General features: G+C 37.7%; 1 protein-coding gene across 1 annotated transcript in view; it reads left to right on the top strand.

The window, feature by feature from the left end:
- The window catches only part of LOC129235892 (mucin-2), a 62,137-nt gene extending 48,853 nt beyond the window's left edge, over positions 1-13,284 (top strand). Inside the window, exons 3-5 of the mRNA XM_054869959.1 lie at positions 5,203-5,419; positions 10,213-10,515; positions 10,675-13,284. Of these exons, the coding sequence (XP_054725934.1) occupies positions 5,203-5,419; positions 10,213-10,515; positions 10,675-12,689 (2,535 nt within the window). The 3' untranslated portion in view covers positions 12,690-13,284. The remainder of the gene's footprint in view (positions 1-5,202; positions 5,420-10,212; positions 10,516-10,674) is intronic.
- Positions 13,285-13,716: the final 432 nt, after the last annotated feature.

The raw sequence follows: 13,716 nt of genomic DNA, 5'->3' as shown, positions 1-13,716 counted from the left end.
ATTTTCCAATAAGAGGTATTATTTTGATATTCAAAGAAAAATGATATTTTTTAATATAATGTAAGTAAATGATCGGACGTTTATTTCATTATAAAGAGGAAGGTATGCCGTTAATAGTGGAAAATAACATCAAGCAAATGACCACCACGACCATGCTTACAGGACAATTTCCTTTTCATGAAAATTTCCATAACCGAATTCCAAAGTGGCTGTCCTATTTCCTCGATAGCCTCACGAATTCCATCTTTGAGATCTTGAATCGACCCTGGGCGTAGTAGTCCTTCTCTTTCACATGGCCCCAAAGAAAAGATAACACGAGAGATAACACGGCCCGGATACTTTCCCCGTAAAAGATCAATGGTTTCGTTGCTTGTGTGGCACGTGGCGCCGCCTTGTTGAAAATAAACGTTGTCCAGATCAATACCATCCAATTCCGGCCATAAAAAATCGTTAATCATCTTTCGATAGCGCAATCCTATTCAAAATAGCACCTGTTATTGGAAAACCCTTTATAATCATATTATTATTTCAATTATTTCGTTTTTTTTTTATTAAAAAACTTAATAAACCCGATTTTTAGAGTGTCAAATTCAAAACCGCGCCATTTTGCCATTTTTTTTTTATTTTAGTAGCGGGACATAGCTACAGTCATACTGATTAACATTTTTTTTGGTTTTTGGGTTTCAGATAAATAGAAGAGCCAAAATGAGCAACACCGTTCAGGTCCAATTTTTCGGAAGGGTCAACTTCAGCACCATTTTTTAAATTATTAAAATTAAAAAAATAAAAATTTAGTTTTTCATTTTTGTATGTAAAAGAAGTTAAATGAAAAGCCTAAACAATTTAAATATCATTTTTCATTTTTTTATTGTAAAAAAAAATTCATGAAAATAGCCTAAATATTCGAACTCTAGACCACCTACATTCGACCCCTAAGTATTTATAATTGGCGCCTCCATCTGTTGCTTTTAGATATGACCGAGCAGCTTCTCCACTTATTTATGGTGCACGTCTTGATGGTTTTCCACAAATAGAGGCACCTACAGTTTTATGCCGGCTCTGAACAGCAGGCGGTTCTTTATGAGGAGATTTTTCATGGCAGAAATACACTCGGAGGTTTACCATTGAATGCCGAGAGTCGACCGCTATTAGGAAAAACTTTTTCTATAATTTGGTGTTTCATGCCTGTGGTTTCGAACCCATATGCAAAAAAAATCACGTTCTTCTTGTAAAAGTTAGAATAAAAGAACATAAAATTGTACAAAGGTAATAGTATTAAAGTAAGTGGAGTTGACTTAGTGGGTGTATCTGTCTAACACGAAATATTTGACTTCTATGCCAAACTGGCATATTTATTTAACAGCCAGTTGAGAATTGTGTTTATCAAGCAGAGTTGAAGATAAGAAAACGTATATAAAAAAAACTTTAATTTGACTTCAAAGGTCATTCACAAACATTTCGCTTGTTAAATTTTTATGGTTGGGGCATTTACAAATTTGATTTGTCTTAGGCTTTCGTATTTCCTTTGTTTGTGTAAAATTTTGCTGACAAATCTGAAAAGGCTTGCAGTCACGATTCGAATGCACGAGACGAAGAAGACTCTTTTTACAAGCAAAATGGAAGTGAAACTTGCGGGCTTGGCAAACAACTCGTTTGAATGTGGGTGCTTACCGCTGAAAAGAAAACGTTAAATGAGTTCTTGCATAGAAATGTTTAATATTTTTAATTAAACTCTTCAAATTCTCAAACAATCAGTCAGCTCATTTGCGTTCATGATTCATTTTTTATTCTACAATCGCCATTCCAGAAACTCCAAAGTTGCATGGCTTTATAAAAATCACCGAAGGCTTGGACCGGTTCTAGCAAAAACGCTCAATGTAAATTTAAAAAAAAGCTCAAAAAGGTGGCGCAAAATTAATCACCCTATGGAAAGATTTATAATTTTGTAAATGTTGTGGTACATCATCCAAATCACCCTGATCAAAAAGTTCTCAGAACAACCACCAGGTGGCGCTCTAAGTAAACTTATTTGAGTTCTTTTTTTTGTTTTGATTTTTTTATTGATTTCTACATCTATGGTTAGCATAGCTACTGAAATTTTATCGCCAATGACTGAAATTTTCATTTCAAAATGAATTTGCGAACACTTAAAAAATATTAAGAAACTATTTCGGAAAAGATACTCTAAAGAAAACAGCATTTTACGAGTGGCATGAACGCTTCAGAAGAGATCGGGATTCTATCGGGGATGACAAATATAGTGGCATACCATAGGCATCGAAAACTGATGAAGGCATCAATAAAGTGAAAGAAAAGTTGATCAGTAACAGCAAATTAACCATCATAGAACTGTCTGACGACTTGACCATTACTTATGGATTCGTTCAGGACATTATAGTTAATAATTTGGGTTTGAGCCGTATTGCCTGAATTTCACACCAAAAATGGACCGCGTTGATATCGCCAAAGACATGATTTCCAAGATTGAACGTTCATCAGGCGACCCAACATTAATAAAACGCATTATTACTGGAGACGAGACATGAATTTATGAGTATGACATGCAATCCAGACACCAGGCGAGTGAGTGGAGAGCTCCGAATGGACCGAGATCACAAAAAATACGTCGTTCTCAGTCAAGAAAGAAAGCGATGCTCACGTGTTTTGTGGATTACAACGGTATTGCATGCCAAGAAATTTTACCAGAAGGTCTATTATTTGGGCGTTATGAGACGTTTAAGTGAAACAATTCGCAAAATAAGAAAGAATTTGTGAGTAAACAAATCGTGGATTTTTCAACAATAATAACACACCGTCCCACAGTGTCCATCACTATCCGTGAATTTTTTCTAAGAATGAAACGAATATCATCCAACAGTCATCAAATTCACCTGATATGGCTCCCTGAGATTTTTTTCGAGTCAAAAAGTCCCCACTACGGGGAATGCGTTTTAACAGCCGAAAGCAAGGGCTTGTTGGAGGTACGCAATAAAAGCGGCAATACTGCTGCACTGATGACAATCTACAACACTGTTGCAATTGCTCAACTGATACTTTTCTGATGTTCGGCAAACAAAGAATTTTTGATGCCGATTTATCTGTATTCGCGCGCAACATTTGCCGAATTTTCGACACTTCGAACGTGATGCTTTTGATAATGTTACCAGAATTTTACATCGAACGTGATGCCTTCTACTCAAATATGAACGAGACGGTATCAATAAAACGGTCCGCGGATGACATATGGCAAAAATAAATTTTTTGTTTTTTGGTAGGACTGTTATAAGCTTACATGGCAAATTTCAGCGTGATATGTCACATAGTTTGTTTTCTGTGCTACTGTAAACAAGTCAAGCTCGAGTGTGTTCTTCGAATTCTCTTTTATGACTTCAATTGTCTCAAAATGTTTTCCACGGAGCGGCAACTTGAGTTTGGGAAACAGGAAAAAGTCACATGGAGCCATATCAGGCGAATACGGTGCTTGCGGAACGATATTAATCGCACGATATTATTCGCACAATACACACTCGAGCTTGACTTGTTTACAGTAGCACAGAAAACAAACTATGTGATATATCACGCTGAAATTTGCCATGTAAGCTTATAACAGTCTTACTAAAAAATAAAAAATATATTTTTGCCATATGTCATCCGCGGACCGTTTTATTGATACCGTCTCGTTCATATTTGAGTAGAAGGTACTTTCACAAATCATGCAACCCTACGGTTGTGATTAAAGCTCCACCAAGCCCCAAGTAATGAAGAAATCGAAGACGGCTCTGACGGCTATACCGCAAAAATAGTTCCAGAAATGTTTCGAGAGTTGGATCAAACGCTGGCATAAGCGCATTGCAGTTGATGTGGAGTAACTTTGAAGGCGATAATATCACTTTTGAGTAATAAACTTGTATTTTGAATTTTCTCAATATACTCGGGGAGTGTTTTGATTAGGGTGGTATTTATTTTCGGTTTGGCATTGGTTGGTTGGCCGGTTGAAGTGGTGATTCATCAGGAATTAATGCTGTCGCACCATTTGTTGCCACATCCTCGCTATTAAAAAGTTATACGGTTATTCCTTCACGACTATATACAGTGTGTGTGACTGAGAAACCTCATAAGGCTATTTACGTCTATACTGGCCAGCTCTTCGAGGTTTTCAAAAAGCGGTTTGCCATGGGTTAACGTCCTCGTCTTTCATAAGACAGGGCATTTAGAGAAGGAGTGGAAGATAGTTTTCTTATTTCTGTTTGATAACAACTAAGACCGTATACATTGCAAGACATACCCATTTGGGCTGCCTGTTATCATATTATATGCCGTGAGTCTACAGGCATCCCTTCGTTTCATATTTGTCAATGTTGACGTGTGTTTGTGGTTGTAGGTGGGCCATAACGTTCTGCTAACTTTGGTATACAAAACAAGTTTTTTTTGTTCGAAAATTTATTTCATTTTTCAAAAGCGCTTCAAAATTTCCATATAATTCGCAAACCTTAGATATCATATTTCTTAATTTTTTTAAGCATGAAAAACTACTTGAAAAAAAAAACGTAACTTAAATTTAATTATTCCTTATAAGCCTATAACTTTATAAATACTCATCATTTATAATCAAATTGTGCGGACAATTTCATAATATAAACGAATTTCAGAGTATCGTTTTTTTTTTGTGCTCATGAAATATCACACACCAACCTATCCAGCTACGGCGCCGCCTGTACTATTTAAGGTGCAAAAACAAAACTCTCTTGAAAATAGAAAATTATCCACCTTTCAACAAGTCCCAATTGGATGACATTTGAGCAGCATCTTTAAATAACTTAAACCAAGTATTAAGTATAGTCAGCAAGGATCTTAATTTGATTCTCTTTGAAACACAGGTTGATTCGAAAAGGCATTTACGTGGGTGCTACAGTGGATACTGAAGACTACTGGTTAGCCTTCAAAGCCGCAGTTCGCCACTTGTATGACTACAATCAGTGTTATATTCTTACAAATGCCTTTATTCCTAAGCATTTTACGCTAAAAGTTATCTAAATTAAACGATTCCTATTTAAACTAAAAAGTAATTAGTCGAATTTAGCAGCATTTTTGTTTAAAATTTTTAATTATAAAATGTCTATTTGTATTATCTCTTATAACTGATCAACTATTTTTCACACTTAAATACCGTTAATAAGTTATGTAAATAATTATACCCCACAGGTTCAAGACTTTCGCTTCTTGTGTCCCAATGGCACCGCCTTCGATCAGGAGGCACAAATATGTGCTGATTGGGGTGACGTCGACTGTGAGACCTCTGTGCTGTATTATGGCAGCGACAACTTTGATCTTTATCGTTTGGGTTCAGGTTTCGAAAGTAAACGTGCGCCACTTGCTGAAGAAGAGGAAGCCACATTCCATTTGCAGCGTGCCGAGAGTGGTAAGTACATAATTGACAATAAAGCGTAGCGTGCCAAAAAAAAAGGTGTATTATATTTGAAAGGCTTGCCGAAATTATGATGAGAAAATAAAGAGCAGAAACTCCATTCATTTTTATAACAAGTAGAGGGTGTCTCAGTAATTGCAATAAATATAAAAAATATGCCAAAATTGTTGACTAACCATAATAGTCAGCTCCTTTTTTCTGTACAGCTAAAATGCCTTTTGTTTTTTGTTTAAAGGATTAGATCACTGCAGTGCAGAGAAAAATAATATATTTTAATAATAATTTTCTTCAGCGGGATGATTAAATAAAGCATAATTTTGAAAACAAATCTTTATCGTACATATCATAAAATATATTTATGGTTATTACAGGGTGGCTGGTGAAAGCCGCTACCAAAAAAAAATTGAATAACTTTTTTTCTTTTTAAGTTATCTGTTCCATTTTTGTTTTAATTTGTAGATTGATCTTTAAAATTTATTAAAATGGATAACTGGGACACGCAAACAAGAATTTGGATAGTCCGCCGCTATCACGCACTGGAGTCCGTAGTTTTGGTACAGAGAGAGTACAGGCGGATGTTTGGCGGCGATCCCCCGAGCAGATGGACCATAATGAGACTGGTGAATAATTTTGCTGAGCAAGGAACAGTCGCAAGAAGGCCTTATCATCGAAACCCACCAGTTCGGACGGAGGAAACGATCGCTGCTGTAGCTGCAGCTATACAAAGCAATCCAAGGGTTTCAACAAGAAGCTTATCTGCTCAACTTGGTGTCAGCCGACAGTCTTTGCAAACAATAATGCACAAAGATTTAGATTTATTTCCCTACAAAATTCAAATCGTTAACAAACTGAATGCAGCAGACTTGCCGATTCGCTTGGAATTTTGCCAGAAGATCCTGCAAATGGTGGAAGAAGACCAAAACATGTTAAACTGCCTTTTCATGTCTGATGAGGCCCATTTCGATTTAAACGGCAATGTGAACAAACGAAATTGTCGAATATGGAGTACTTCTAACCCACAGATACTCCACGAGACGGAATTGCATCCTCTTCGCGTGACAGTGTGGTGTGCAGTTTCTTCACGCTGTATTGTCGGGCCTTATTTTTTTGAAGAAAATGGTCACACCGTTACGGTTACTGGGGACCGTTATTTGAAAATGCTGAAAGAATTTTTCTATCCAGAACTACGCCGAAAGAGAATTCCTTTCAACTCTGTGTGGTTTCAACAAGATGGGGCAACGTCTCACATGGCCCAGACTGTTATGACAGAGTTGCGACGAAAATGTCCCAATAAACTGATTTCAAGAAACTCCGAGTTTCGTTGGCCCCCCAGGTCGCCTGACCTTACTGCACCTGACTTTTTCTTGTGGGGTTTATGTAAACAAGAAGTTTATAAAACAAAGCCAACAAATTTGGATGAACTAAAACAATCCATTCGGGCAACAATTGCGGCTATTCCTGTCGCAACTCTCAAAGCAGCAATGAACAACTTTTTACTAAGATGCCGCACTTGTGTCAACGAGCATGGGGGGCATTTAAATTCAATTATTTTTAAAACTAGTTAAGCTACATTTAAAAAAATTTAATAACCTTCAACTTGAAAAAAAATAAATGAATTCCATACACTAAAAAAAAAGTTATTTGAGTTTCTTAATGTAGCAAAATTCATCAGCCACCCTGTATAATAATTTAGTTTTTTCAATGCAATATAAAAGAAAATGACAGTTGCACAGATTTTATCGACGAAGTATTTTTTGGCCTGTAATTTTCAATCTAAGTTGAACAAAAAACACATTTCGGATTAACTTTATAGGCACATAATAAAAACCAAAACATTTTTAGAAATATGCAAGCTCTTTTTCTCAAAAATTGAGGCGATACCTCTTAACCGAACCTCATAAGATGAAAATATTTACTTTTACTTAGAGGCGTAGTAAATTGAACTCTTGAAGACGCCTTTCGCGACTTTAGGTTTTTGAGTTATGAGCTAAGAGAGTATCTACATAAACTTGATAGACACTTCTGGTTCCCAAGCTAGATCTGAACAAAGACTATAAAATATGAATACCGGAGAGAAAGGATTGGCAGACCAGAGTCAAATTAGATGATAGGCCATAAGCATTCCGCTAAACGAGTTATACACTGCTCTCCAAAGCGCTCTGACCAAAACTGGATCTTAAAACGAGAAAATGTCTGCTTTGATTCAACAGATCAACTAGCAGCGCCCTCACAGGTGTTATAACGAGTCACTGCATTATTGGCACCCTGGCCATTAGAATGGTTGTACCTCAAATTGACTTCTGCACGAGATGAAGAAGAAATTAAGTCGGTACAACACCTCCTCTGTGAATGTCCTCCACTTCAAAGAAGCCGTGCCAAATATCTGGACAGTTATTTCCTTGAAGATCTGGGAAAATTGCATACTGTCTTACTGGAGGGTTTAGTTACCTTCTTAAAAGTTCTAAGTAGTTTAAGCAAGTTAATTAGTGATGAATATCAAATGCAGGTATCACTATGGGCCTAAGGGCCACCGAGTGTCTTGTTTTAGACAAGCAACCTGGTTAACCTAACCTAACAAATCTATAAGTATATACAAGGTGGCACAAAATTAGTCATCCTAATAATAGGCTTGTGCTTAATATTAATTATGGTTAATATAATTTTTTTTATTATAAATATTTACACTACAACTTATTTAAAAGAAACTAACAAGGTGTGTGATTTCAATCAATTTTGTGGGGGTTTTATTAAGAGAATTTAAAAATCTCCTCTTTATATTAACAACCATTCAGATCGTATTGTTTTTTTCCGTTGGACTCATTAGGTCTGCGAAGTTGATAAGCTTGCTGGCTTTCTCGTTAACGTGCCTATGGAGCCTCATAGAATGAGTTTCTGCTTATTTTTTAATAACATCAGCGCCCGTAAGAATGTTGAGGTCAAGATGAATATCTGTATTACCAACGTACCAATGTGCGCTGACAATAATTTTGTTGATATTATTTTGACCCGCACAGCCCAAAATTTGTGCTGGTTTGATAATTTTTTTAATAATAATAAATCAAGTCAATCTCTCAAAATTTGTACGATGGTTGCCCTTTATATTTTTCGCCCAATAACGAAAACGCATTAAATAAGAACGTACTCGCAAATGGCTTTATTATTCTTCAAAATATTCTCCTTGGCAGTCAATTCACTCCTGCATTCGCTTGAACCAATTTTCAAAGCACTTTTGCTACATAGAAGCGAATACATACAAAACGAGCTGTTTAAAAGTTTTAACAACTCCTTGGGGGATTGGAAAACGGTGACCCCGCATTTTATTTTTGCTGTGTGAGAACAAAAAGAATCATTAATTGCCAAATTAGATACTGTAAGGCAGAGACGGCTTATTATCGCCTTAAACTCTCTTGTGTGTGACACGATACGTGAGAGCTCGCACTGGCTTGGTGAAGGATGATTCGTCTTCGTTGCTTGGTTTTCTTTAATGCTCCCAAAATTTCTGGCAAACAAATGATTGTGTACCTCTCATCATTGAATGTTTAAAATTACTCTAGTAGTATAATTGCGACATGTCCAGATTTTGCGAAAAAACTAGCGCCCATTTACTTTGAGCGGCTTCTTCCACGAACAACTTTTCTTCGATAACGCTCGTTATGGAAAACCCTTATTATCGATTGCTATTTTATTTCCACCTCATATCTAAGATTTGTCACTTTTTACAATGTCATAGACGTACTTTGAGCCTCCGCGGTTGAAATTCTTGGTCTGTACACCAATCAACGCGAACCCTTTTGTGGGCAATTGCCAAATTATACGGTACCCAAAGGAAGAAAATCTTCTTGATGGCCAAATGTTCATGCAATATTGAATGACTCGTATGCTGGCCCCACTAATGCTCAAGAAATCTTGCGTTATCAACTAACGCGCAGCCTCGATTGTTTTGACGCAACAACTGCTTTTGAACGGCCTTCACGAAATTCATTTTCCAAGGATCCACGGCCATTTTAACTGTGATGCTTCAACACCAAAAGACGAAGTAAGTTGACCATAGTACTCCTGACTCTACAATTCGTGTCAAATATCGTAATAAATCATTGCACGAAAATTTTCACCAATAAATTCCATCTTTTGCTTGAGATGAATTTTTCAACTCGCTGAAAAAAGAACAAATAAAGCTCATGAGTGAAAATGTTATATGTAATTTCATGCTAAAAAATACCAAACTTTTCGCTAAAAATATCAAAAATATAAATATAAGGCAAACCTCGTATGTTCAAGTTTTGAGCCTAACCGATAGATAGATGTAGTCGCGTGGAAAAATCGGTGATGCGCTGCGTTAAAATTTGAAATACGTAGAAGTAAACCATCAAGTATAGTATGTCATTTTTAGGGTACTCGCATTAGAGCATCTTTAAAGCAAATACAAAAGGCCGATTTCTTAGAAACTAGAAACTTCTATAGTGCTCTAACTCTTAAATGCCGCGGGCTCTACCATCGCATACTTACAAGAACCAGAAAGTGTAAGTAAGTAAATTGAAACTTATAGGGAGGGGAGTTCTCTGTGAATAAACTGTTTTTTCGTTTTGTTTTTCTAAACTAAATTGACAAAACTCTTTGCATATGCCTGAAGTTTTATTAGCCCAAACTGAGGCACCCTGCACTTTCATTTATGTTGCTTAACTACTATGTACAATATATGTGCTTGTATGTGTGACTAATTAAAATTAATTATGCTAAGTTCGTTCATGATAATTATCTCATTATTTTGTGGCTCTTTTCGCAAACAGGCGATATCCGTCGGTCAAAAGAGACACGCATAGATCAAAAGTCACGCCCCGATCAGCCGCCTAACTATTCGAAGCACTTTGGCGCAACACCTCAACGCAACTCTTACAATAATTATGCGAATTCAAATGCGCAAAACAACAACAACAACAATAATAATAATAACGATTTTGAAAATAAACCAACACACACACGAAAAATAGAGACGACGCCGGCGCGCAGACCAATTGTGAATTATTATACGCCAACAACATCTACCACTACAACAACAACAACCACTGAACGCTACTTCGATGAATCGAAACGTAAGTTATGCAAAAATTAATTATTGCATGTCCTCACTGTGCCATCCGTTGAGAAATATTATTATCACATAACAGTTTATTTCACACACCCATACATTTGTGTATATGTATGTGCTATATTTGTTTTCATATTTATTTTTTATTTTTATGAATTTGCAGAGGAGTACGATGACATTTTCAAAGGTTCGCACAGTTCGCATTTCTTTGCAAATCGCAATGGTGGGCGTGAGGATGATTTCATTGATCACCCAGTGAAGGCGAAATTCAACGATTTCACCGATTACAGTAAAAAGACCACGGAAACGTCCACGGCTGGCAAGACACGCGCACAGCCAACACGTCCCAAGCGTATTCAGCAAACAAGCACATCAACAACCACTACAACAACTACTCCAGTAACCACTGCACCGAAGATCATAAAGAAGGTCACACTGCAGCCCTACTATAATACCAGTGCGTATGATTTTACACAAGAGAAGTCCCCCGTTTCTTCCGTGTTCGCGCTCCCCACATCAGCCGCAACTTCCACGGCCCGCCCCAGTTACAGCACAGCCAATCGTTTCAGCTTCAATTCGAACGACTATCAAACTCAAGAGAAAATTGAACCAACCACCTATAATCCTGCTAACAGCGCTTATCGCATTAAGAGCACTACACCAAAATACACCGAGTTTAATCGCGATAACAGTGTTAGCACGCGAGGAAGGACTTCGAGTCCAAATTCGTATCTACCCAATGAGACTACAAAGAGCCGCAATAAGCCAACAGCTTCGGCGCGAAAGTCGCAAAAATTGGAACGCACTCAACAAAAACTTGCTAGCCGAAATTCGTCCTCTGCCATTGTGAATGAATTTGATGACTTCCCGAAGATAAGGTTGCAGCAACCGCAACCCTTCCAGACAGTTTCACCAACGATATCCGCGCAGTCAACACGACGGCCCGCATCCACTAAACAGTACCAAGAACCGCAGTACTATCGCACTCGTGGTACGACGACCGAGAAGCCGCTACGTCAGGGCAATCAAGAAACAGCGCCTCAGACGCAACGTGGTTCCACTACAACTGCCAGCGTAAGCACATCAAAGTCCACTGTCAATCCCGAGACTCGTCCACGTGGCTTCGCTAGCCGTGGTAGCATCAACTATAAGGCCACCACGCAACGCGAAACTGCCTATTACGCGCCCACCACTAGCACCACAAAGAAGTTCTCAACGCTTGTGCCAAAAGTGCAGCAGTCGCTAACGCCAACGGCCTTCAAGCCTACCACTTATCAAAAACCTTTGGATAATTTCTTTTATCAAACCCAGCAAACTGTGCGCCCATCCAGTAAGACGACAAAACAATCGAGTAACGGTATTAACACGCTAACGCCCACCACCGCTAATCCTTACTACAATCCAGACGAGGATGACGGTCAATACCATCCGGAGTTGTATGAGGTTGAGTTCTCACGTAATCGTTTCAATATACAACGCTCTTCTACAACAACGACTACAACTACAACAACTGCGTCCCCTCATAATTACAACAATGACTTCCAAAACCCACAAAAACACCTAAAGACACAACAACAAACTGCATTACGCAAACAGCAAGAGCAATCGGAGCCGGTCGACTTAAGCGATGAGGACGAACTTTTTAACACAGCGCATTCGTTGAACTTCGGTGCGGCTAGCATCAATAAGTTGCGTGCAGACATCTTCAAAGCAGAAAAGACCTCACAGCAATATAATTCACAGTATAGTCCGAAAGTAGAGACGTCTAGTACGAGACCAACAACCTCAACGCTACACACAACAACCACACCCAGCACCACCTTCAATTATTACGCCTACTCGACAACTGTACCAACAACTAAATTCTACACAAGCACCAGCATCTCGTCCACCACAGCTACGCCATCGACTACAGTGACAACAAGGCGTCCAACAACATTTGCAACAACGCCCTACAACGTGCCTTCGTCCACTGTAAAAGTCACCAAGGCGCCGAAGAGCAGTAAGTCCTCAGCAAAGAAAGGCAAAAAGGGTAAAGGCGCCTCAAAGCGTCCACCACACGCTGATGAAAATACCAGCTATGATTATGCCTACTATGATACCGATACGTTGAGTGAGTCGCCGCAAGAGTATCCAGAGTACGAGTTTGCAGAATTCGCGAAAACGCGCAAGAACTGAAGCGGTGAGCGTTGAGAGAATTTACACAAACACCTACACTTCATAGTCGCGCCATCAATTTTCAATACCCCAGAATCACTATGCACAAATAGCTAAAGCTTGGAACTGTCACACATCGTTACTGCTGTTCTGATAAATAAATAGTAAAGGCACGAATTCGGTGCCAGTGCCAGAGTTTTTAAATGCCCCCATTTACTACATCAACCCATGGTCATTTTTTCTACAGCTGCAATATTTGTCGCCTTGTTCAATTATTTTGTTTTTTATACCCACTCCGACATTTTGTAATATAATAATATTATTTGCGTGTTTCTAGTTATTTGTGAAATAATTAAAAAAACAAACAAGAATACGCGAAAACTGCTGCAGTTCATAGTCGTTAGACAAATACTCAACATTTTTAAGTTAATGGTTTGGTCTTTGGAGGTGAAATTTTTACAAAATTTTTTTATTTTTGATATTTTATGCACAGTATTTTTATTTAGTTGCACTTTTCGAAATCGTTACGATTTTTATTTTTTTATTTAACACTTTTTATTGTAAAAGAAGACAAGTTGAGTTAAGTTACATAAGTTCGATATGGCAATTTATGTAAAGGCAAAGTATGTTTACTTTGTAAGTTTTTGCTGTAAATAAATTTTAATAAATATTTAAAATAAATATAAATTCGTTTACTTATTTCGCGCGGCTGATGAAGTAAGTATGATTTGCTGACTAACACGAAGGTTGCCATATATAATTTGGGCTGACAATAGAAAAATGAACTTGATGGTTGAAAACGATTTTATTGTTTTTCAAAATATTCTCTGTGATGGTCAATACACCTTTGCATTCGTTTGAATCAATTTTCAAGCACCGCGCCCTGTAGCGTTTCCAGCGAGTTTTATAAATTGTGTGGAATCGTACACGAACACACTATTTTTACAACAAAATTATCATGAAAAAACTTGTTGATGCTCTTCATACTCGTACTAGTGCCCAAAAAGGCCTAACTCTCACTGTATTTGACCTTTCATTTCATTCATTT

Source organism: Anastrepha obliqua, chromosome 1 (genome assembly GCF_027943255.1).
Source record: "Anastrepha obliqua isolate idAnaObli1 chromosome 1, idAnaObli1_1.0, whole genome shotgun sequence".
NCBI classification, from domain to species: Eukaryota; Metazoa; Arthropoda; class Insecta; order Diptera; family Tephritidae; genus Anastrepha; species Anastrepha obliqua.
This window is presented reverse-complemented; position numbering and strand designations above follow the sequence as displayed.